The sequence below is a fragment of the Bos javanicus genome, chromosome 4, assembly GCF_032452875.1.
Source record: "Bos javanicus breed banteng chromosome 4, ARS-OSU_banteng_1.0, whole genome shotgun sequence".
NCBI lineage: Eukaryota > Metazoa > Chordata > Mammalia > Artiodactyla > Bovidae > Bos > Bos javanicus.
In genome coordinates this window covers 16050001-16074062 of record NC_083871.1, presented here as the reverse complement: position 1 = coordinate 16074062, position 24062 = coordinate 16050001, and the positions used below count along the sequence as shown (strand labels likewise).

The window sequence follows — 24062 nt, the reverse complement described above, 5'->3', positions numbered from 1 at the left end:
CTCTAGTCACCATCATTTAGGAGATGGACTCTGGAGTCAGACCTGGGTTGGAATTGCTTCCAGCTGCATGGTTTTTGGCAAATCCTATGTTCTCTTTAGCCTCAGTTTCCTTATGTGTAAAATACAGTAATGATGTTCAGATAAGATATTGAATAAAAAGTACATGACACATGAGTAAAAAATAAATTTTATTACTGATTTCATTAGTAAGTAATTATAATTGTTTGAATATTAACCAAAGAAAATATTTGCCAAAGGGAAAATGCATGTGATAGTGCCTTTGCTTTCTTTTTCTTCTTTTTCTTCCTTTTAAAATGTAAAAGGTTTAATGAATGACTACTAGGACCATCATAAAATTATGCATGATTTTAAAGAGGTTGAAATTAACCACTATGCAAGGTTATGGACTAGGTGAAACCTTTACTGAATCATTTGCTAAGTTCACACTTGGAAGCATTGCAGAAAGTCCTAAATTTGGCCATTTTGTATGAAATTGAAAGGAGTATCTCCCATCTAGAATCCTTTTGTGGGCCAAGATGAAGCCGAAGACATTCTAAATAGTTACTCTTTTTCGAGGGAGTGGAGATGACAGGGGACTTGTAAGACTTACGAAATTGATGGCTGTAGTTACAAATGGCAACTCCGGGACTAGCTTTCAGGTCTGTTCATTATCTCCTAATGCAAGAGCTCCCTCTGCAGGATCCAATAACCTCAGCTCCCACGTGGAAGCTAAATCTGGCTCTGTAAGTACCTGTTGAGTCTTCTTACTTGTGGATGTCACTCTATCCACTGACAAGAAAACAACATATCTAAAAATATCATAGTAACTGTGCCTCTCGGGCACTTGTGGGGCTCTCCAGGAGTGAAGTGAGTCCTGACCACAGTCCTCTTAAGCACTCTTACCTGGTGCTGTAGGCTAGCATGAACAGATGCTGTGGAACAAAAGACAGGATACATTTTTAAGACCCCACCAGAGTAGAGAGACATGGTCTATGTGGATTTACACAGCTCATTAACGGCTTGTTATTCCCATCTACTGAAAATGTTGGTCCATGAACCCCAAGGAACTACCCTAAAACATGTTACTGACCAACTCTAATACCTGCAGAATGTGTTAAGACTTGATTTAAAGTCTATCAGATTCATAAAAGCATAGATCAAGTATATTTACATAGATCAAGAGATTACAAAAGACTAATCTGATAGATAAAACATAGCTATATGTCAACGGTTATATAGAAAAAAGAGATGGACAGCTTGTTTGAGGTAAACGCTGGAGTACCAGTGGCATGCATCATGTTGTTAAAGCTCACTGGCTAAGGGTCAGATAGGCAGACGGCAAGAAGGTGTCCTCAGGGGCAGCTGCTCTATTGCATTTAACCATCAGACATTCCTAAAGGGTGAAGGTCACAGGAACTGAATAAAAGAGAAAATGCAGCAAGTGTGTGAACTGGTCAGGTATAACTGGAGACCCTTGCTTGATGGACTTATAGATATCCCTTTTAAAGGTATTTCAGAGGTACACAAGAAAGAAGAGATAATAGAAATGTGTATAATACAGGACAAGGTCATGTTCTCTACTTGGAGCTCTTGATGATAGGCATGATCATTAAGTTGGGAGAAACTTCGGGTCAGTAAAAGTTGGGAATCAGAAGTAGAGAGGTGTCAAAGAGAGAATTAGTATCTGTGGTCTCAAAAGCAGCTAAGGACTAAGTGGAAGAGATGGAGGTAGAAGACCAGAATCATAAAAGTTGCCTGCAAGCAAAAGGGAAACATGTAATTAAGAAGTAGGGAATAAAAGAACTAACTCATTAACAAAGTTTAAAGGTTTTCCCCAATTTTTAGGCCTTGTTTTCTATAGAAGTATTTTAAGGTTTGTAAGTTGAAAGTGAAGCTAAATAAAAGATGGGATGTTTTTCTAGATAAACAATGTAATCATTTCTTATAATCTATGATTTTTGAATTGTTGAAAAGCTAGTTATTTAGCTCTTAATTAGGACGTGGACAAAACAACCTAGGGCAAAGAGCTTGGGAGTCTAGGTTCAAAGACTGGTTCTAGGCTTTCTTTCTTTATAACTTTATTGAGGCATATTCTATATGTCCTAGGATTCACCTACTTCAAGTGTATGATTTAGTGATTTTTTTAGTACATTTACCAAGCTATATAGCCATCATCACAAATCAGTTTTAGGACATCTTCATCCTCCAATAAGATCTCTCATGTCCATTTATAGTTAATTCTCCTTCCACGCTCCTATTCTTGGCCCCAGGAAACCACTGACTTACTTTCTGTTTCTACAGATATGCCTTTTCTGGACATTTCATATACATGGACTCAAACAATATGTAGTCTCACGTATTTGATTTCTTTCATTAGGAACAGTTTCTGAGGCTCATCTATATTGTTGTGTGCAGCTGTCGTTCATTCCTTTTAACTGCCGATTATATCACATTTTGTCTATTCATTTACCAGTTGCTGGACATTCTGGTTTTTCCCAGTTTGGGGCTATTATGAATAATTCTGCTAAGAGCATTCATATGTTAAGTTTCTGTGTAGACATATGTTTTCACTTTCTTTGGGTATATACCTAGGAGTGAGATTACTAGATCAAATGGTAAAATTATGTTGAACTTTTAAAGAAACTGCCAAACTATTTTCCAAAGTAGCTGTACCAGCAACAAACACGGATTCTGTTTCTCCACATCCTCCCAGCCCTGCCTCGCAATAGCTATGCAGCTTTGGGCAAACTTTAGTTTCTTCTTTAAAAAAAAACAGGTGGGGTGAGGAGTTATCAATTACCAAGTGCCTGCTGTATGCTAGACAAGATGATAGGAGCACGACATTCTGTATCTGCCTTCGTTGTCATTTCCATGAAAGGTAGACACGATTTTCTATGTGTCTGATGAATTTATGAAGGTTCAGAGAAGTTAGGGAAGTTAGTCGTCAAAAAGATTTTTGTGAATATGAAGTTACACCAAGTATCATATAAAAACATGCAGAACATACTACTGGGGACACTGACAGTGATCAACGAAGAGATTTTAATTTCTCCTCTTCTTCCTTTATTCACACCTCAAAGAGATCTAACCACAGGGCCCGCCCCACCTCAATCAGACCCCACCACCTTTCTGGTGATTGTTGCTGCTGTTTAGTCGCTCAGTCATGTCCAACTCTTTGCAGCCCCACGGACTGCAGCCCGCCAGGCTCCTCTGTCCATGGGATTTCCCAGGCAAGGATACTGGAGTGGGTTGCCATGCCCACCTCCAGGGGATCTTCCCGACCCAGAGAATGAACCCAGGTCTGCTGCACTGGTGGGCAGCTTCTTTACCAGTCTACTACTGCTAAGTCACTTCAGTCATGTCAGACTCTGTGTGACCCCATAGATGGCAGCCCACCAGGTTCCCCTGTCCTGGGATTCTCCAGGAAAGAATACTGGAGTGGTTGCCATTTCCTTCTCCAATGCATGAAAGTGAAAAGTGAAAGTGAAGTCGCTCAGTCGTGTCCGACCCTCAGCGACCCCATGGACTGCAGCCTACCAGGCTCCTCCGTCCATGGGATTTTCCAGGCAGGAGTACTGGAGTGGGCTGTCATGCCTTTACCACTTAGCCACCAGGAAAGCCTATTTCTGGTGGTGGTTGCCTATTATGAAACTGTCATGCTTTGATGAATCTGTAACCTTGAGAGAACCCACTGTGTACTCACAACCCCTCTAGAGGCAGGAGTATCCTAAAGCCAATCTCGAGCCCAAGTAGGATAATCACTGTTGCATAAAAATGTAAGAGCAACTAGCTCAGAAAGGTTATATCTTTTAATGCTTTTTAAAAAATTATTATTCTTGTCTCGCCTTTCTCCCTGTCTTCACAATGGCAGTAATTACTTCTCCAAAGTCCCAAGAAGCGAGCTCCAAAAAGTATATATTAAGGTTTCCAAGAAGCTAATTAACTTGATTGCTTTGAAATGAACCCATATCAGTTGGCTTGATAAATGGCAATAAGAAATGAAAACAAAGAGAGATAATACTGTTGATCAAATATAGAAAAATGATCTGGAAGAAAAGATTATTATCTTAGTCAAATTCAAGGGTTTGGGATTTTACAGTATATTTCTGAATATGAAAATTCATAGAAAATATTATCATATGAAATTTTATATGAAACATGATACACAGCACTTTCTTAAATCAACAACTTGTCATTCATTGTGTTTCTTCAGGGAGATCCTGGCGTCAGAGGCCCTCCAGGCCCCCCTGGGCCTCGGGGCATAGGAACCCCAGGGCCAAAGGTGAGTCCGCAGGTCTGTGCTCTGGGTACAGGTCAGGTGCCATCCAGACGACCAAGGAAACATTTAGTGCACAGGAAGTGCTCATATCATGTTGACTTATTTTTTCTTGATACTGATGAAGAGCCTTACATTTTCATTATCGTGAACTTTCAGTAAAATAGAACATTTAAGCATATAAAGTCATTTGCTTCCTCCCAAAGAAATTAGAAAGTTAACGCCTCTTTAAAAAGTGATTGCAAAGTGCTCAAAATATTCCCAGGCCCCTTAGAGACTATGCTAACATTAAGAAGCCTGTGTTTACTTTGGCCAGAGGTGCCTCAGGCCACCTGGTAACAGGTGATGGGTCTGTTGTGACCTGTGTGCACAGTCTCCTCTGTCAGGGCCCCAGTGCAAGAGCCTAGTTTACTGTCCCCGTAGAAGCCGAGAGGGACTTCCTTTGGCTCCCTTTGCTCTCATTCTACTTCTCTTCCTTTTGCCACCTCCAATTTGGTGGTTATTTATCCTTCTATTCTTTTAATCCAGTGTTTTTCAATGAGGGAGATTTTGTCCTCCCCTCTCCACCCAGGGGGACCTTTGGCAGTATGTGGAATCATTCTGGGCGTCAAGTTCCACTGGGGAGGGAGGGCTACTGGGATCTAGTGGGTTGATGCCTGGGATGCACAGGACAGCCTTCCATACTGAAGAATCATCCAGCTCAAAATGTTAATTATGCTCAGGTTGAGGAGCCCAGTTTTAATTGCTCATTCATTTGCTCAACAAATATTCCTTTGATTTGTTCAAAGAGGCAGGTAAGGAAATACCACTTCCCAGGTGGCTCAGCAGTAAAGAATCTGCCTGCCAATGCAGGAGACACGGGTTTGATCCCTGGGTCAGAAAGATTCCCTGGAGAAGAGAATGGCAACCCACTCTAGCATTCTTGCCTGGGAAATCCCATGGACAGAGGAGCCTGGTGGGCTACAGTCCATGGGGTTGCAAAGAGTCGGACACGACTTAATGACTTAACAACAATAAAGAAATACCAAGGGTATTCATAGGGAAAACAGGTTTCAGTGAGCCACCCATCACAAATTCAAACTACAGACAGGTATATTCATAGCCCAAATGCACAGAAGTTAATTAGAATCCTATTATCAGGGAGGAAAGAGAGAGAGCTTTGTGAATCACAGATTTGACTGCAGATCCTAGAATTACCAAGGTTCTTAGTTTATCTTTTTTTTGTTCATCAACTCCATTGTGATAGTGGGCTATTTCTTAACCGTACAGATCCCTTTAAATGGATGGAGATCCCTCTGAGATGTTAGTAGTTGTTATCACTGGGTGATGGAACGATGGGTTGATTTTTTTTTCATTGTAATTTTCACTCCTATTTTTACTTTTTCTCCAATAAGTTCTTCTTGTAATCAGAAAAAAAGTAAAGTTTTTCCCTATAGTGGAAAGGAAAAGACTGACCTACACAGTAACTTTGATTAACTCAGGATTCCTGAAAGTTTGTTTCGCCAAAATGTTAATTAGGGAACTTCTGGGATCAACAAAGTTAAACTAACCTTTCTATTGTGGGATTTCTTAGAGGCTTTAATATATTCACCTGCCCCAGGGATCTATAAGGAGAGGCACATTCATGGTGTAAACATTTCCCAATCTTACTTGACCACAGACGTCTTTCCTCAAGATACATGGGGTCAAATTATGCTATAAGGAAAATATAGTGGGAACTGACATACTTTTTGCTTCATTTACATATTTTCTTAGCAATTCAACTCTGATCCACGTCAATAGGTGCTGAGTCTTTAACTGCAAACTCTGTGAATTAATGTGCTATACTGAAATTGTGCGACATAGTACAGTGAAAGTGAGAGTCACTCAGTCGTGTCCGACTCTTTGTGACCCCATGGACTGTAGCCCGCCAGGCTCCTCTGTCCATGGGATTCTCCAGGCAAGAATACTGGAGTGGGTTGCCATCCCCTTTTCCAGGGGTTCTTCCTGACCCAGGGATCTTCCTGCATTGGCAGGTAGACTCTTTACCCCTGAACCAGCAAGGAAACCTGCTGAATCTTTAAGTTCAACCCCCATGAATTAATAGGCTGTATTGAAATGGTGCAAAATAGTAAAGGCTACCTAGAATTATGTGTGAGCCATGTTTGAACGCCTGGTGTTTAGGGCAGCAGGAGGAGCCCAAGCGGGCAAGGCTATGGGGCCAGCACTTCTGCTTACACCCAGCAGTTCTGCCTTATCGCTTTATAGCTGGATTACATGTAAAAATGTTCGAAAGGATTGTGTGGTTTAAAATTTTTGGAAAAACCCTGCTTTATATCAATATGGAAAGACTGCAGTGAGAATGCAGCTAAGAGCAGTAATCTGTTGCTCATTTCTAAATCTCCTTACCCTTCTCTCGGATTTCTCTGTGTCTTCTAATAGGGTGACATCGGGCAGAAAGGCTTGCCTGGCCCTCCTGGCTCCCCTGGCTATGGATTACAAGGAATCAAAGTAAGTGAATGGAATTGTGCTAGGGTCGCCTCTCAACGCACTAGGGTGAGGGGGAGAAGAGGCTGTGGATAATACAAAACACGGCTATTAAGAAATGGACTTAATGTAAGCTTAGCAGTAAAAATCGCATCCAGTATTTAGAGGCATTGTCCAAAAGTGGAAACGTGGTATGAGTACACTTGCTTCACAAAAGCTTAGCTTTTGTAAGTAGTAAGTAGCTTGGAGCGGAACTGAATGGTCATGGTGGTTTGCGGTTCTGTGGGTTTCTGAGCTGAACGGGGAGTCTGTGCCCCCACTGCGTGCGCTCCCTTCACCTTCCTCACCGGCAGCTTCCATTCTTAGCCCAGGGATGCCTGAGTTTCTGGTTTTAGCTCACAGTGGCATCACCCGGGGAAGCTTTTGAATAATGCTGCTGTCTTACCCCAGAGGAAGGACATCTGAATCTCTGGGGGGCAGAGTTTGAGTCCTGTGGGTTTAAGAGCCGCCCATGTGATTCTCTTGAGCATCCAGGTGAGAACGCCGACTCTCTGCTACTAGTGTTTACAACCATTGCATTCTGCTTGATTTCTGTCTCCGCCACAGCAGGCCTGTCTTGTGAGATGGGACTCCCAGGGTCTCCCTGCCTCAGTAGACAGAATCTGGCATCCACAGGCTACTGTGTAATTTAAACAGTTCCCTCTTCTAATGTGTTGATTTATGTATTTATTTTTTACTGGCTCACTCTCATTCTATTTGTTTCCACCCAAATAAACTATAGTGGTTAACCTTCAAAACAGAGTAATTCCCTCGTGGGTAACTGACATTGACTCTAAAAAAGTGGAAGCATTCAAAACAAACTCGTTTTCAGGTGGCAGAATTTCTTAGTAAGTGGGAGACAGTAGGAGCTGAAGATAATACATGTGAAAAATCCTGTGTTGAAATTAAGCCACCTACTCCTGTGTTAAGAGTGAGTTCTTAACTCAAAAGAGCAAAACTCATTTAAATCCGTGTTAAACCTTCCAATCTATCACGCAACATCTATGGCTTCCACTGCAGATCTTTAAGTAACAGCTGTTCATCTGTAGGGCCAAGTACCCAAGCAAAGGCCAGCTCACATTCCCAGTAGCCTGCAAGCACTGGGAAACCCAGCAGAAACCTACTTCCTTGTAAACAGCTCCTCTCACACTTCATCTTTTAAGTTCTACAGTTAAAAGATGGTTTGGAATTTATGAGTTTGCTTGAGCAACGAACCCATGATTCGCTCAGTTCACGTGTGCTATCAGTTCGTTATCACTGCCGTGTTAAATTCTCTGCCAGCTTTCCCCCTTTGTTATCTGGGAACTATTTCCTTATTAACAAAGGGGCCTCTTGAGTTGTGCTTAACTAATCCTCATCAATTCTGAGTTACCTGGTGCCGCGCCCTTCCTTGCGCCCTCCAGGTTAGGCCATGGTCAAAGTCCCTCCTGAGTGAAACTATGGTTGGAAAACCACCATCATAAGGAAAGAACCAAAATGAACACTGCCACGTATCCAGTCCTATCAGAAGTGAGGGAAGTTTTTCCTCCACTGAGGGTTGGGGCCTGATGCTGTTGGCAGTGAGCCTGGACCAAAGCTGCCTCACAAGCCTCCTCTAGACATACTGCCATCCCTGCTGGCAGCAGGGCAAACATTTCTCTCAGGACGCCCACCTCATTTTTCTGACCCTGGCTCGCACCATCCCTCCAAAAGGGAGAGAACTGAGAAATCGAATTGGCGGTGTTCCTCCGAGTCATTTTAAGGCTCCACACTTAGCAAAATTTCATTTCTTGTGTTCATTTGTTGAATCTGTTTCACACCCCTTTCTAAAAAACTATTTGAATCAGTAAAATCTGCTTTAGCTGGCATGTCTGTTCATGAGACTCTGATGGAAGCCCTTGTTATCAAATGTTCATGTCAGGGCCCAATTTGTACCCTGTCTCTCGATGTCATCCCAACCGTGGGGAAAATAAGGGGCCCAGGCTGCAATCACAGAAGTGATTTGCTCCACCTTAGGTCCTAGAACATTGGCTTTACCAATTATTCAACCAACCTGGGGCTCCCCGCTGGTGCTAGTAGCAAAGAACTCATCTGCCAGCGAAGGAGACGTAGGAGACATGGGTTTGATCCCTGGGTTGGGAAGATCCCTTGGAGGAGGGCATGCACGGCAACCTACTCCAGTATTGTTGCCTGGAGAATCCCATGGACAGAGGAGTCTGGCAGGCTGCAGTCCGTGGGGAAACACAGAGCTGGACACAACTGAGCAACTGAGTGCACATGCATTCAACCAACCAACCGACCCTGACTGAACACCATCTATGTCAGACAAGTAGGCTACGTGCGGTACAAAACGATGAGTGAAAAGATGGGAACTTTGTCCTCACGGGGTTTAGAGACATCAAATGATCACTTTTGAGCTCCAGAGAGTCTAGAGGGGGTGGCACAGTGAAATGAATGGGTTTACAGGGTTAGGCAAGAGTCCTTTAGACTACAGTAATGAGTCTGGTCTCAGGCCCAGAGTGACTGAAAGTCAGAGCAGGGTGACATGATCAGGCAAGGGTTGATCCAAGATCCCCTCTGTCTACCATCTGCAGAAGGGATGGGCATGACTAGAAGGAGTGTGGGGCTGCCCCTCCCATACCCCTGCGTAATCTTCTGATTCTCAGTGTGGAAGACATGAGCTTCTGGGCACCCTCTCCTCCTACCCCTCCCAGGGCTCTAGGATCAGCCAAGCCTGCTGCTGTGGGAACCCAGGACAACATGATGGGCTCACTCCCCAGGGCACCACAGTCACCTCCCACCATTGCTCTGCAGTCCCCGCTGTGGCCTGGCTGGCTGCACGCTGCAGGTGAGCTCCAGCTCCTTCAGGGGCCCCAGTGCTTTCTCTCAACCACAAACGTTGAGTGAATTGAATGAATACGAGACACTGGCTCTCTGGTTCCTCAGTGGCCTTGGCCTTTCAGATTCACGACACTGGTCGGGGCTTGCGTGATGCCGCTGTGCTGTCCCACCGTGAGCCCCCAGCACTGATCGTGTTCTCCTGTTATGTCAGTAGCAGAGTAGTCCTCAGATTAAGTCAGGAAGGAGGAAGGGTGGGGCTTGGTCTTGAGGAACGGCTTGATGTGTCAACCAGCTCTGGAGGGGCCCAGAGAGAGAGACTGAGAGGGTGGGTCATCGAGGTTAAAACACCAAGTATGAGGGCAGGCAGAAATGACGACATCCACTCTGCATTTCTACACAGGAGGCACGCCCTCTCTCCACCTTTGTTCAACTCAGTTCTTGTGTCCCAACAAGCCTTGACATTCCCAGAGTATTTTTTTCTCAGAGGATCAGGAGGTCTTTGTGAAAATAGGATTCCTGGTGGCCCTCTACGGCTTTGGGAGTTTCCAAGACAGAGGTGTGGACTAGACTACGACTCCAGGTGTGCGTAAACCCTTTATTCATTAAATGAATGGGCCTCCATGCCACTGGTTTCCATCCTCCGCTGAGGCCTGAACATGACTGATCTCTCACTGACTGAGGAAGTACTCCCTGTAGTTAGGCTGTGGCCAAGGATGGGCTGACTGATATTTCAGGCCTCGCCAGTTTGTTATCAGTGTGAGCAAACAGTCTTGATGACGTGCAGGGGGAATCTGGTGAACACCACGGGCTGGAAATCCCAGTATCTCCAAAGCTGACAAAGCGTGATGACAATAGTGGTTCCAGGGTCACAGAGCTAACAGATCAACCCCAGAGACTCCTGGGCCCAGAAGTGGAGGGAAACTGAGTCCCAGTGACCTCACTGCTCTATCTAGATTCTGACCTTAAGGGTCTGACAGAAAGAGAATGAGCTTGAGAGCCACATAAGACCTTGGGCTGAATCTGTCTAGTTGTATAAGGTTTTTATCTTTGAGGAACTTTAAAGCTTCCTCATCTTTAAAATGGGGATAATAAAGCTATTTTGCAATAGGTGTTGTGAAGATAAAATTGTACAGAATGCCTAGTACGCAGTAGTGGTTTCTCACCCAGAGCCTGGGTTATGGAATCAACTGATCTGAATCATGGTTTCCTGAGCACTGCACCTCTTGCCTCAGTTTCCACATCTGAATAATGGGGATAATAACAGTACTGTTTTCTAAAGTTGTTACAGAAAATGAATGAAATTAAATGAGACAGTACGTGTAATGTGTTTAAAACAAGGTTCAACGCATGGTTACATATGCAGTAAATGGTTGGAGTTATTCACATTATAATTTCTTCTTGCTTTCCCTTCCTTTCGACTAGTCCCTCTTGTATTTTCTAGGATGAAGGCCCAGATTCTGACATTCATATGATCTAGCATTCTTAAACCTGAGATATTGATTGCATTAATTAGAGGAGGCCTGACATGTGTACCAAAAAGACAGCCACAAATATATAAAGGCTGAAACACAATTGAGGTTTTCATTCACATGGCACGCCAAAGGGAGTCTTCCTCACTGGTGGACAATTTCCTTCCGCATAGGATTTCAGAGAATCTCCACTCCCATTTATGTTTTCTCCATCGGAGGGGGTCTCTCTACCACTCACACTCAGCCAGCAGAAAGGGGAGGGTGTGGAAGAGGCACACCTGCTTCCTAAAAGCCTGGGCCAAGAGGCGACACACAGCACCTCTGCCCACGTTTCCTCGGCAAGAGCTCATCTCACAGAAAGGTGGTGTACCCTGTGTGCCCAGGAAGAAGAGGGGCCCAGGGTTCACTAAAGAGCTGGCGATTGCTGCCAGGCAAAATGGAACCAGCTTCTAGGAAAGATGGAAAATGTAAAGTTACACATTATTCTCAAGTATGCTGGTGTTTCAGGAAGAAAACAGGAAGCAAGAGCGGTCTCCATGGCAACTTCCAGAATGCCTGTCACTCTCCCGATACTGTGGGGAGCAGTCACCTGGTTTACAAGGACTGGGTTCAGCTTTATCATTCCCTTTATCCTATGTTCCCCGCCCCCCTCCTCCCCAAAAAAACCAAAACAAAACCCTCAGTCTTGCTGTCTTCTTACTTATTTCAAGCAGCAGCAGAAGTACCAGTGGATAATTTAGAAACTGCCTTGAGTAGACATGCTGAGAACTAGCCAAAGAGCTGGAGGAGGCTTGGGGGTGTAGTGGGACCAGGGAACAAACGGGAAATGCTCATTCCTGTCTTTGGCAGAGCCAGGGACAAAGTAAGAGGGCCGCCTGAAACCCGGCAGGAGAGCTGTGGTTCAAAGGCTGGAGAGAGATGGGGATGGCAAGAGAGGCAGGAAGCAGAGCTGGTGCAATGAGCCCCACATTGGGAGATGGAGGAGCCGGTGGGTGATCAGGCTCGCGTGGAGAATAAGGGAAGGGCTAGAGTCCCAGGACATTGCATGGGAAGCCAGCAGCGATGGAAATCAGCAGGGGTGTGATGGTGGGTGAGTCAGCCCAGCTTGCACAGGAACAGCCAGAAAGAAAACAGCCTTCTCCCACCAAAGCTCTCTGATTAGCAATTCAAAGTAGAACCCAGAACTTTGTAAGATTCTTGGCTCAGTGTTTAAGCTTAATGTCAAATCTCAGGTAGATTTTTTTTTTTTTTGGTTAGTCTTTTCAACTATATTGAAGCAACTGTGGTTCTGTAAATTCCATGCATCAGGTATGTGGGCCACCTTCTGGTGTCTCTTCACCAGAAAGGCTAAAGCTTGACAGATGTCAGCGTGCTGTGGTGGGAATCTCACAGGGAACCTGCCAGCTTTCCATTTGCCTCCCCCCTGCCCGCTCCTGTGACCCTGATCACATTGAAAGTGCCTCCAGAATCCATGTGACTAGGTATTTTATTAGAGTGGACTTGTTACAGCATGGGAAATTGCCCTCTTTAAAGGTGAAATAGAAATGATTCATTCATTGAAATGAAACTGACTTAAGGAGGAAAAATTCTCACTTCTAAGAAGTCAGAGATAGGTTCAATGTACAGTAAGTTGCAAATACCTGGGACATCCCCCACAGCTCAGTGGTGAAGAGTGGACTTACAATGCAGGAGACGCAGGAGACATGAGTTTGATCCCTGGGTCCAGAATATCCCTGGAGTGGGGCATGGCAACCCACTTCAGTATTCTTGCCTGGAGAATCCCATGGACAGAAGAGCCTGGTAGGCTACAGTCCATGGGGTCGCAAAGAGCTAGACACTTCGACTGAAGCAACTGAGCACACACACACACAAAGGCTAAGGTATACTGGCACACAGAAGTTGTTTTAGTCTTCTAAGCTCAGAACCTCGGAACTGTGCGTCTGATGGTGTTAATATTACTAAGGGAGCAACTCACACACTCACACGTATTTTAATATGGTGACTTTCTGATATTTCAGTTTAAATTTTTCTTTCTTCCTCCTGACCACAATCTAACAACAGCATCAAAAATAGACCACAAAACCAACTGTGGTAACAGTATGCTCACTGTATTCAACCTGAGCACAACTTAGAAATTAAACTGAAATAATAAGGGATATGCTGCTGCTAAGTCGCTTCAGTCGTGTCCGACTCTGTGCGGCCCCAGAGACGGCAGCCCACCAGGCTCTGCCGTCCCTGGGATTCTCCAGGCAAGAACACTGGAGTGGGTTGCCATTTCCTTCTCCAATGCATGAAACTAAAAAGTGAAAATGAAGTCGCTCAGTCATGTCTGACTCTTTGTGACCCCATGGACTGCAGCCTACCAGGCTCCTCCATCCATGGGATTTTCCAGGCAAGAGTACTGGAGTGGGTTGCCATTGCCTTCTCTGAATAAGGGATATACTTGACAGCATAACTTAGTGTATCTTTATGCCAGAAACCATCTCTGAAATAACTTCTAATGCTTTCCTGTACTGCAATTTTCAAATTCCTATAATGATTCCTCTATGTAGAAAGGAGAGATTGGAGCTACCTGAGAGTTTAAACCATAAAACGGTTTGTTGTTTTGGGATGACACCTGCCAAAGTGCCTGTGGCAGTGGGGAGGGCTGTGGCTAAAAATTGAGTCTGGTCATCAAAGTCCACAAATCTATTTTCAGACACTGAAGTCATCCTCATACCTTTAAACTTTTTTTATTATTATTACTATTTAAAACCAAATTAAAAACAATTGCATGGTTAGAAACCAAAGCCTAAAGAACAGATCCCATAATACTCTCTACACTATAGGTTGCTTAGGTCAGGGGCAATTTGCATTTATTAGCTGGGGCGGGGGCGGGGGGCAGGGTTGGCTCTGAGCTTAGCTGTATATCTCACTTTCATGTCCCTCTTGGGCCAAGTGCCTCTCATTTCTTCAAGCCAATTAAGATACAGGATAGTATCTTTTTTTTTTTTTAATTCCTGAAACTGAATCTGAGCGTATGGTATGACATTGGGGTGAACCAAAAAGTTCATTCAGGATTTTCTATAACATGTTATGGAAAAACTCAAATGAACTTTGTGGACAACTCAATATTTTCCTATGTTAATCGCATTATTGAAATTTCCTTTTTAAATGGCCTATTTCCCAAATCAGACTTTGAATGAAAATATTAAGCTCTCAATTTAGGGGGGCTTGAATCAGCATTACCAGCTTCTTTTTACTGTCTAGTTACCGTGAACAAGGGCCTGTGCAGTGATTAGTGACCATCACAGAAGACTGATATCTACCAGCTTCCTTGCGCTACTATGAACCTAAAGGAAAAACTGATTTCCAAGTCATTTTTTCCTAAGTATGTATTGTATCCTGCCCCAAGATTTACTATGGTTTCCCTAATTCCAAAAGAAAAGTCAAAAGGACTAAAGTCTTGGTAATAAAGATAGTATCCAATGCCATATTTTGGTGCTGAATATTAAAAAAAATTTTTTTAATTAGCACCAAAAGTTAAAAATTATATGAAAGATTTCATTTGAGCAGTTGCATACTAAAGCTACTACATAATTCATAATTATGTGAGCATGCTGCCATTGTGCGCATGCTATGGTCAGTCATGTCCTACTTTTGCAACCCCACGGACTGTAGCCCAGCAGGCTCCTCTGTCCATGGGACTCTCCAGGCAAGAGTACTGGAGTGGGTGCCACTTCCTCTTCCATGCTGCCATTTTAGATTGTTCTTTTTCTTTCCCCTCCTTCCCTCTGCGCCTCTTGCCCATCCAATCACATTTATCTAATATACAAAGATATAAATACTATATATGTATTTCTTTTCATTCTTGTAACAGGTTGTCCATATAAAACCAAGCTGAGTAAAGGACATGGAGAGACTACCCTTAGGTGCTGCTACCATCTTGATAGCCCATGAGTTTCACTGTTGAAAATTAATAAAATATATGTTATCTTTTTCCCACCTTTCAATGCTTGGCTAGAAGTAAGATCCTAGTATATATGTTTCCCCTTTTGCATTCAGTGAGATCAGAGGCACCTTTACTACTCAGAGCTTGGAGAGGCACCTAGGGTCATACTATAATCTCTACATTTCACATGTTATCTTATTCCAGCTTCACCAGCCTGTGAGGCAGGCTTTCGGAAACCTAGGTACAGGTATGTTAAGTCATGTTCCAAGGTCACTCACAGCTCTAGATGGCTTTCTTGAAATAACTATGTGTTGGGTAGTAATCAAAGTCAAGGTAGATGTCAGAGAGAGGAAAAGGTCCATTTAAGACTTTCATAATTAAATTTGGAAAAGTCAAAAATGTTTTTGTACCTGGTGATGTAAACTTGGCCCTTGGAGATGTGAGATATACTAATATACGGTGAGGTTTCTTTTTTCTTGATAATATAAATTTGTAAAAAGAAAGTAGCATAAAAGTACTACTTTTTCCCCAAGCACAGTTGTGTCCCAACCAGGAGCTTTGTTACCTTTTAAATCAATCACCAGGCACAAGGCTAGGAATTACAGCAAGATTTAGGCTGATGTGTGTAGCTGCCTCGTGGTGAGGCTGTTCTAACCAAGAAACTAGTCACACATTCCAAAGCTTATCAAGTCCTTTCCGATTTGGGTGGTGGAAGGACATACTCTTTTGTCCTGCAAACCTCTGTGACAAGTCAGTGGTAGCCAACCACTCTGTAATCTAAAATTTATATTGCCTTTATAGATGTCTTTACTTTACAGTGATTGGCTTTTTGTTATCAGCATCACTGCTTATCTAGTTGCAGACTTCTTACTTTAAATATAACAAGCAAAGGGAAAGGAAGTTACGTTACCTGTTCAAGGTCACTCACAGAATCCCTAACAAAGCAAAGATGGTGGAGTTTTATGGGTATTGGTGGTTCAGACTGACAGCTAACCTCAGGATAATCTCCCTTTCATCCCATGAAAGATTCTTCAAGCAATAATCTTTTGAATTATTAGGAACCGCTTCTCACATGATCACGACGAGACTCAGAGGTCCACGGGGTGTGGACTCTGCCCTGGGAGACCAAGTGAGAAGAGCAAAGAATATGGAAATGGAGAAAAACAGGCAACAAAACTGTCTGCTGCTAAGTCAGAGAAGGGGGCTGAGGAGGAAGGAGGAGAAAGGGAAAGAAAGAAAATAGGAAATTGGTCATGCTGACTTCTTTAGGATTCTGTGCTTAATAACGCTTTTGACCTTAAAGTTGCAACTACCCGAGATTAATGGAGTTTCTATCTTTCGGCTAAATTTTCCTGGTACTACTCTGTCATCCTTTAACTTCTGCCTTTTTGCACCCTCTTACTTTACATGTTTCTTTTCGACAACAAATATGTGGATTTTTACAACACCAATCTGACAATGTATGTCTTTGCATTAGTTCATTTACACTTAAGGCGGTTAGTGAACGTTTAGCGTTTATTTCTACCTTCCAATTTTGAACTATTTGTCCCACTTACTCCATTTCTTTAATATTTTCTTTCCCTTTGAAAGATGTATTAATTTTTAACTGTTGCGTTTTTCCCCTTTACTAGTTAGGAATTTATAAATTTTTATTCCTCTTTTTTTCAATACTTACTCTTAATTACCCTGTTGTGGAATCTGGAGTCACAGAAAACACCTCAGAGGACACTCAAGACAGTGGAGTGCAGTTTATTACTGCTCTCCCTCCCCCCAGGTGACTGGTTACATGTTCAGTTCAGTTCAGTCGCTCAGTCATGTCCGACTCATTGCAACCCCATGAATTGCAGCATGCCAGGCCTCCCTGTCCATCACCAACTCCCGGAGTTCACTCAGACTCACGTCCATCGAGTCAGTGATGCCATCCAGCCATCTCATCCTCTGTCGTCCCCTTCTCCTCCTGCCCCCAATCCCTCCCAGCATCAGAGTCTTTTCCAATGAGTCAGCTCTTTGCATCAGGTGGCCAAAGTATTGAAGCTTCAGCATCAGCATCAATCCCACCAGTGAATATTCAGGACTGATTTCCTTTAGGATTGACTGGTTTGATGGCCTTGCAGTCCAAGGGACTCTCAAGAGTCTTCTCCAACACCACAGTTCAAAAGCATCAATTCTTCGGCACTCAGCTTTCTTCACAGTCCAACTCTCACATCCATACATGACCAGTGGAAAAACCATAGCCTTGACTAGACGGACCTTTGTTGGCAAAGTAATGTCTCTGCTTTTCAATATGCTATCTAGGTTGGTCATAACTTTCCAAGGAGTAAGCGTTTTTTAATTTCATGGCTGCAGTCACCATCTCCAGTGATTTTGGAGCCCAAAAAAATAAAGTCTGACACTGTTAGCAACCTCTTTGTTGTATATGACTGAGTTTTACAATAAGCAGGTGCGAGGAGAACAAACAATTAAAGTTGATGGATGGGAGGGGGCAACAATGATTATATATCAAGGGGGGATGTCTCCATGGTTAATCCAACAGGGGCAGCCTGACCTCAACTACAATCTCCATTTGCTGTCTGTAGGGAGGGAAGTCTCCAGGAGACCTGCTTTTCATTAGCAATGGTCTCCTCACTTGGGCAGGGCTTAGGCCCAGTTCACATCCAGTCTTTAAGAAGGATGGCAGGCTACAAAATGGAGTGTCTCCTGCTTTCCTCACACTGGCCCAACAACCCCTACGCTAATATTATTCTTGTGTTCTTATATTTTAATTGATTTTAAATCCTTCAAAATATTTTTATATGATCCTGAGTTATTTAGAAAACGAAGATCATGGCATCTGGTCCCATCACTTCTTGGGAAATAGATGGGGAAACAGTGGAAACAGTGTCAGACTTTATTTTTGGGGCTCCAAAATCATTGCAGATGGTGACTGCAGCCATGAAATTAAAAGACGCTTACTTCTTGGAAGGAAAGTTATGACCAATCTAGATACCATATTGAAAAGCAGAGACATTACTTTGCCAACAAAGATCTGTCTAGTCAAGGCTATGGTTTTTCCTGTGGTCATGTATGGATGTGAGAGTTGGACTGTGAAGAAGGCTGAGCGCCGAAGAATTGATGCTTTTGAACTGTGGTGTTGGAGAAGACTCTTGAGAGTCCCTTGGACTGCAAGGAGATCCAACCAGTCCATTCTGAAGGAGATCAGCCCTGGGGTTTCTTTGGAAGGAATGATGCTAAAGCTGAAACTTCAGTACTTTGGCCACCTCATGTGAAGAGTTGACTCATTGGAAAAGACTCTGATGCTGGGAGGGATTTGGGGCAGGAGGAGAAGGGGACGACAGAGGATGAGATGGCTGGATGGCATCACTGACTCGATGGACGTGAGTCTGAGTGAACTTCGGGAGTTGGTGATGGACAGGGAGGCCTGGTGTGCTGTGATTCATGGGGTCTCAAAGAGTCGGACATGACTGAGCGACTGAACTGAACTGAACTGAACTGAGTTATTTAGATTTATTCACAAACTAGTCTGTTTCTCTTTAATCCATCTTGCATCTCATACTGGAACCAGTCTCCTTCTGCCTGACTTGGATTTTTCAGAATATCCTTTAGAGGAAATTTTTACTGGCACAACCTCTCACTATTTTTGCTTGAGTGAAACTGTATTTATTTTCTGTAATGTCGTCTTACAACACACTTTTCTGAGTACAGAATTTTAGGCACACAGGTTTTCCTCTCATGCATGGGAGATTCTCCCATCATTTGGCCTCCATTATTGCTCTTGGAAAGTTGCCTGGTGGGCTAGCTATTCTTCTGATGGTAATTTGTCCTTTCCTCTGTGATTTTTAAGGCTTTTTTCTCTTTTTATATGGTCTTGGGTCTATGATGTACTTAGATGTAATTTCTTTTTATTTATTTTGCTTAAGAGTTGTTAGAATTCCTGATGTTTGTGAACAAGCATTTTAAAAATTATTTCTGGAATCCTTTGCCTTATCTTTTATTGCTGAAGCAATCCAATCCAGTCCTCCCATCCCCATACTGTCTCCATCTTTCTGGAATCATAATTAGTTAAATCGTTTCATTCCTCTACCTCTGTATCTGTTCTTCTATGTTCTCAATCTTGTCTTTCCGAGATACATTATGGCTGATATTTTTCTAGTCTATTTTCCAGTTCACTAAATCTTTCTTTAGCTGTGCTGAATTTGTTGTTTAAGCAGTTCATTGAATTTTTAGCTTCAGTTGTAGCTTCAATTATTTCTAGATGTTCTATTTGAGTTTTTTAAGTCCACACAGTCATGCTATATAGACATTCTTTTAGAAAAAAAAAAAAATTAGACTCTATACCTTTCTTGCTTAAAAAGCCTTTAAAGTCTTCCTACAATATTTTAAAAGTGGAAAGGAAGAAGAAAAGAAAGGGAAGAAGAGAAAGAAAGGAAAGAAAACTCTCTCCAAGGCTGAGTATGATCTGGATGCTGCCTGTCTCTCTGATTTTATCTTGCATCTTCCTTTATTTCACTCAGTACAATCAAGGCCCTCTGGTTTCCTTTCTGTTTTCCAAAAGCAACGTCCCTTCCTTCTGCACTCTTGTTTCCCCTACGTTGGCCTTTGACATGGTTGAATCCTTCCCTTCATTATCTCCTTAGTGAGACTATGTCTGACCACACCATCTGATCCCTGCTTCATTCTCAATCACTCTATATTCTCCCATTTTGTTTTCATAACACTACTACCATCTGAAAATGTTTCTTTGTTTACTTATTATCTGTCTTCTCTTGGTAAATAGAAAGTCTTTGAGAGCAAGGATTTTGTTTCTTTTATTCATCTCTAATTTCCACCTAGCAGAGGGTCTGGCATATAGTAATCACTTAATAAATGTTTAATTAATCAACAAAGTAGTGAATAATTGAATGAATGTATTAAGGTTGTACAGTAGATGATGGTAAAGTTCCACCTGTAACCACATTGTCAACACAGAAAACAGTTCATTTGCATATACTTTAGTTCAATAAACCATTCTTGAATTCCATCATTAAGAGAACTCTGAACTTGTGAAATGATAAATTCTTTTCTAAATCTTAGAGCTTAATAGTGGAAGTACCTTGCTCTTATAGATTGTAAGGGGATACTGTGTACTTGGTATATTTGGTTGGCAGAATGGGTAGAAGTTTACTCAGAAAGTGCTGGATTCCACTTTCTTCAAAGTATATCTTCGTGACCCAATTATCTATTACTGCAATGCAACAGGACCACAATGAATGCTATAAAAGTAAAGGTACTTGTTTTATATGAATAAACCCGAGAGTATTGTATCTGGTGGTTCTTTTGTATTCATAGTGGGTTCTGCCCACAATAACCAAAGTGTATATATTCAGTAAATTCTTGATTGATTGGATCTAAATCTAATACTTTTAAAGACCAATGCTAATAAATTAAAGAGCTAAGGAGAAGAAACTTTACCTTCCATTTCCTGTCATCAGACAGGCCAACTATTACGCAATATCAGTACATTTTCCATGGTCCTCTTAAGTTAATAATTAAGTTAGAAATAAAAGAGAGACCCAGTGCTATTTAGTTGTTAGATTTTTACAACTTTGTAGCTTTTGCCAGGAAGTATAAGACTTGGATATGGACAGATTTTCCTGTGGGTTCATATTTGTAGAGATGACATTTAAAGAGTAGTACTAAAGCATTCATTATTGATTCCTATTCATTGGTGTAAAGACAGTAAGCTTTTACAAGACTTCTTTTTGGTGTATGCAATTACGCCTTTAAACAGTGGTTCTTAAATTTCAAAGGAGAAGATAAAATTTTAATCTATTAGAATACTAGTCTTCTGAAAGTTCTCCAACTGGCTCCTGTTGGTTTTAAGTCAATAGTTCCTATTATTATTATGATGCTAGTTTTAGAAAGAAATAAATCTTTCACAGACCTCAATCTGCCCTTCCCTTTTACATTACCTTACTGTGATGATTCTGTGAAGCAAACACATTTGCTCTGTTTTCTTGCTAAGTATATACTTAAATAATAGTGCACATATACTCTCTTCCAGGATTGTGAAATGAATAACACTAATATGTCTTTCAAATGCATGCACTGTGGCTCAGATGGTAAAGAATCTGCCTGCCATGCAGGAGACATGGATCCTGGGGCAGGAAGATGCCCTGGAGAAAGGAATGGCAACCCACTCTAGTATTCTTGTCTGGAGAATTCCATGGACAGAGGAGCTTGGTGGGCTACAGTCCATGGGGTCACAAAGAGTCAGACATGACTGAGTGACTAACACACACACACAATATGCCCTCCAAAACAGAATGCTTTTGTTCTGCATATAAGGAAAATAAGTTTATATACCAATTTTAAAATCAGATCATCTTCCTGCTCAAAATTAAGGACACTGACTCTAATATTCAGTCTTGGCTAATTATACAAAATTTTTATTTCAGTAACTCACTCAAAAAGTAAATATTGAATATATGTAAATATGTGGGCTCTGTTCTAGGTGCTTGGGATATACTATGAGCAAAGGAGACAAAGATTCCTATCTTTATAGAAATTGCATTCTATTGACAATAAATATAATAAATAAGTTATACAGTATACTTGAAGATTTAAACTATTATGCAATAAAGGAGAGAGGGGGGTTAGGAGGATAGAGAGCCTTGATGATGTTTTAAGTGTATGGCATCATGAGAAGATAACGTTTGAGCAGAGACCTGGAGGAGATGAGGGAGGCAGGCTTGTGGGTTTCTGAGAGAAGCGCACCCCAGGCAGAGAGAGCTCATGGAAAGGCTCTGGTAGCAGAAGGCTCCTGGCTTGCTTAAAGAAGAGCAGAGACAGTTGTGTGGCTGGAGATGAGGTTAGAAAGGTAACATCAGTGAAGTTGAAGGCGTGTCTGATCACATATAGCCATACAGGACCTTGTAAGGACTCTGGGTAATACCCAGAATGAAGTGAGTAGCAATTTTCTGGGTTTTGACTAACAGCATGATACGACTTTTAAAAAGAATAATGGTGACTGCTGGTCTGAGAATAGAGGTAGTAGGACAAGGATTAAACTAAGAAGATTATTTAGGAATCGAGGCAATTATGCATGGCACCTGAAAATCCAAGTTTTATAATCTAGTTTACATATATTTAATTCTCTAGGAAAGGATTTATACCTAGTGGCCTGTCTGACAAAATTGATGCCAGATAGATAAATCTGACTGCAAATCTACCAACTGAATCTTGAACCATACTAACTGTATTTTATATCTGGACTGTGGCACAAAAATAAAACATGCTAACCCTAGACATATGGTCTCATCATGCATCTGAAGAGAACAAAGGAGGAATTTTCCTCTCTACATCGGCCTGTTTCCCTTTCAGCCCTTTGTCTCTCCTCAATCAGTGATAATTATATGCTCATACACATAGGTGAAATTGTTGGGTTTATCACATACATGTGACAGAAGTACCATTTGTTTTGACCTGACTTCTCTGCCAAAGTCCAGTAAAAGAGGCATCTGTCTTCTATTGGCCATTAGAAAGCATATGTAATGGTCTTTTAAATAAACTAAACCTTCATCCATGGTAAAGATATGGATGCAAGTATATTATCCAAAATCTTTTGTATAATTTTTAAAACCTGTATGTATTTATATATCAAGAAAATAAATTGAAACATTTTTAACATGTATCCAAAGAGATAAGGCTTCCCAGTTGTCTCAGGCAGTAAAGAATCTACCTGCACTGCAGGAGACCCAGGTTCGATCCCTGGATCAGAAAGATCTCCTGGAGAAGAGAATGGCAACCCACTCCAGTATTCTTGCCTGGAGAATTCCATGGACACAGGAGCCTGGTGGGCTATAGTCTATGGGGTCACAAAGAGTCAGACATGACTAAGCAACTAACACACATACGCAAAGAGATCAGTTAAAAAAAATTAGCCATAGTCTGTATGATCTAGGCACCCAATCTTAAGTCTTCTCAACCCTTAGCTTCCAAAGATCTAATCACACTGAAAGCCTTTCAGTTTCCAGTGAAAGCTGTGTTCCCTGGCCCCAGGGCTTTTGTATATACTGTTCCCTTTTCTTGGGGAGATCCCTTTTACCCCTTACTTCAGCAGGCTCTCTCTTACTCATTTGTCAGGGCACACACTAGATAGCCCTGCCTGCAGAAGCTCTCTCTGTCATCGTAATCCTGTGTTTCCACGGTCCACCAGATAACCCCCATCACAGTGCTCCCCACATTGTACCAAAGGTGCTTGTTTTCTTACCTAACCACCAGACCGTGAGCTTTGCGAGATGGCAGATGTCTTGTATTTTTGTTTTCATATCCTGAGCAGCTAACACATGCCTGGCACATCAGTTCAGTTATTCAGTCGTGTCCTACTCTTTGTGACCCCATGGACTGCAGCACGCCAGGCTTCCCTGTCCATCACCAACTCCTGGAGCTTGCTCAAGCTCATGTCCATTGAGTTGGTGATACCATCCAACCAACTCATCTGGTACATATAGGTATCTAATAGAAAAATGAGCCCTGTCTATAGCTTTCCTCAATATTTATCATCTTGCCTATTTCCAGAGCATTCATTCAACAAATATCAGTCAGCGTCTTCCATGTGCTGGGCACTGACCTGAATGTAGGGGACAGAAGTGACTGTGAGGTTCAGTAAAACACCTATACGTGTGTTTAGATGCTACAGGGTTTCCATATACCAAAAAAAATGTTTTAATTAAAAAAGAGATCAAGGCTTCCCTGGTGGCTAAGGGTGGCTAACGCAGGAGACATGGGTCTGAGCCCTGATCTGGGAAGATCCCATATGCCAGGAAATAACAGAGCCCGTGTGCCACAACTCTTGAACCAGCGTTCCAGAGCCTGTGAGCCACAACTACTGAGCCCACGTGCAGCAACTACTGAAGCCCAAGCACCCTAGAGCTTGTGCTCTGCAACAACAGAAGCCAACACAGCGAGAAGCCCACACACCTCAACTAGAGAGCAGCCCCTGCTCTCTGCAACTAGAGAAAAGCCAGTGCAGCAGTGAAGACTCAGCACGGACAAAAAATAAAAATCAATTACTTTTTAAAAA

The 24062-nt window shown here is 42.3% G+C and overlaps 1 protein-coding gene across 2 annotated transcripts in view; it reads left to right on the top strand.

Moving 5' to 3' along the window:
• COL28A1 (collagen type XXVIII alpha 1 chain) overlaps window positions 1-24062 on the top strand; it is a 179841-nt gene that overhangs the window by 103240 nt on the left and 52539 nt on the right. For both annotated transcript variants that reach the window (XM_061413527.1, XM_061413526.1), the window contains 2 exons: window positions 4214-4282; window positions 6698-6766. In XM_061413527.1, coding sequence (XP_061269511.1) covers window positions 4214-4282; window positions 6698-6766 — 138 coding nt within the window. The remainder of the gene's footprint in view (window positions 1-4213; window positions 4283-6697; window positions 6767-24062) is intronic.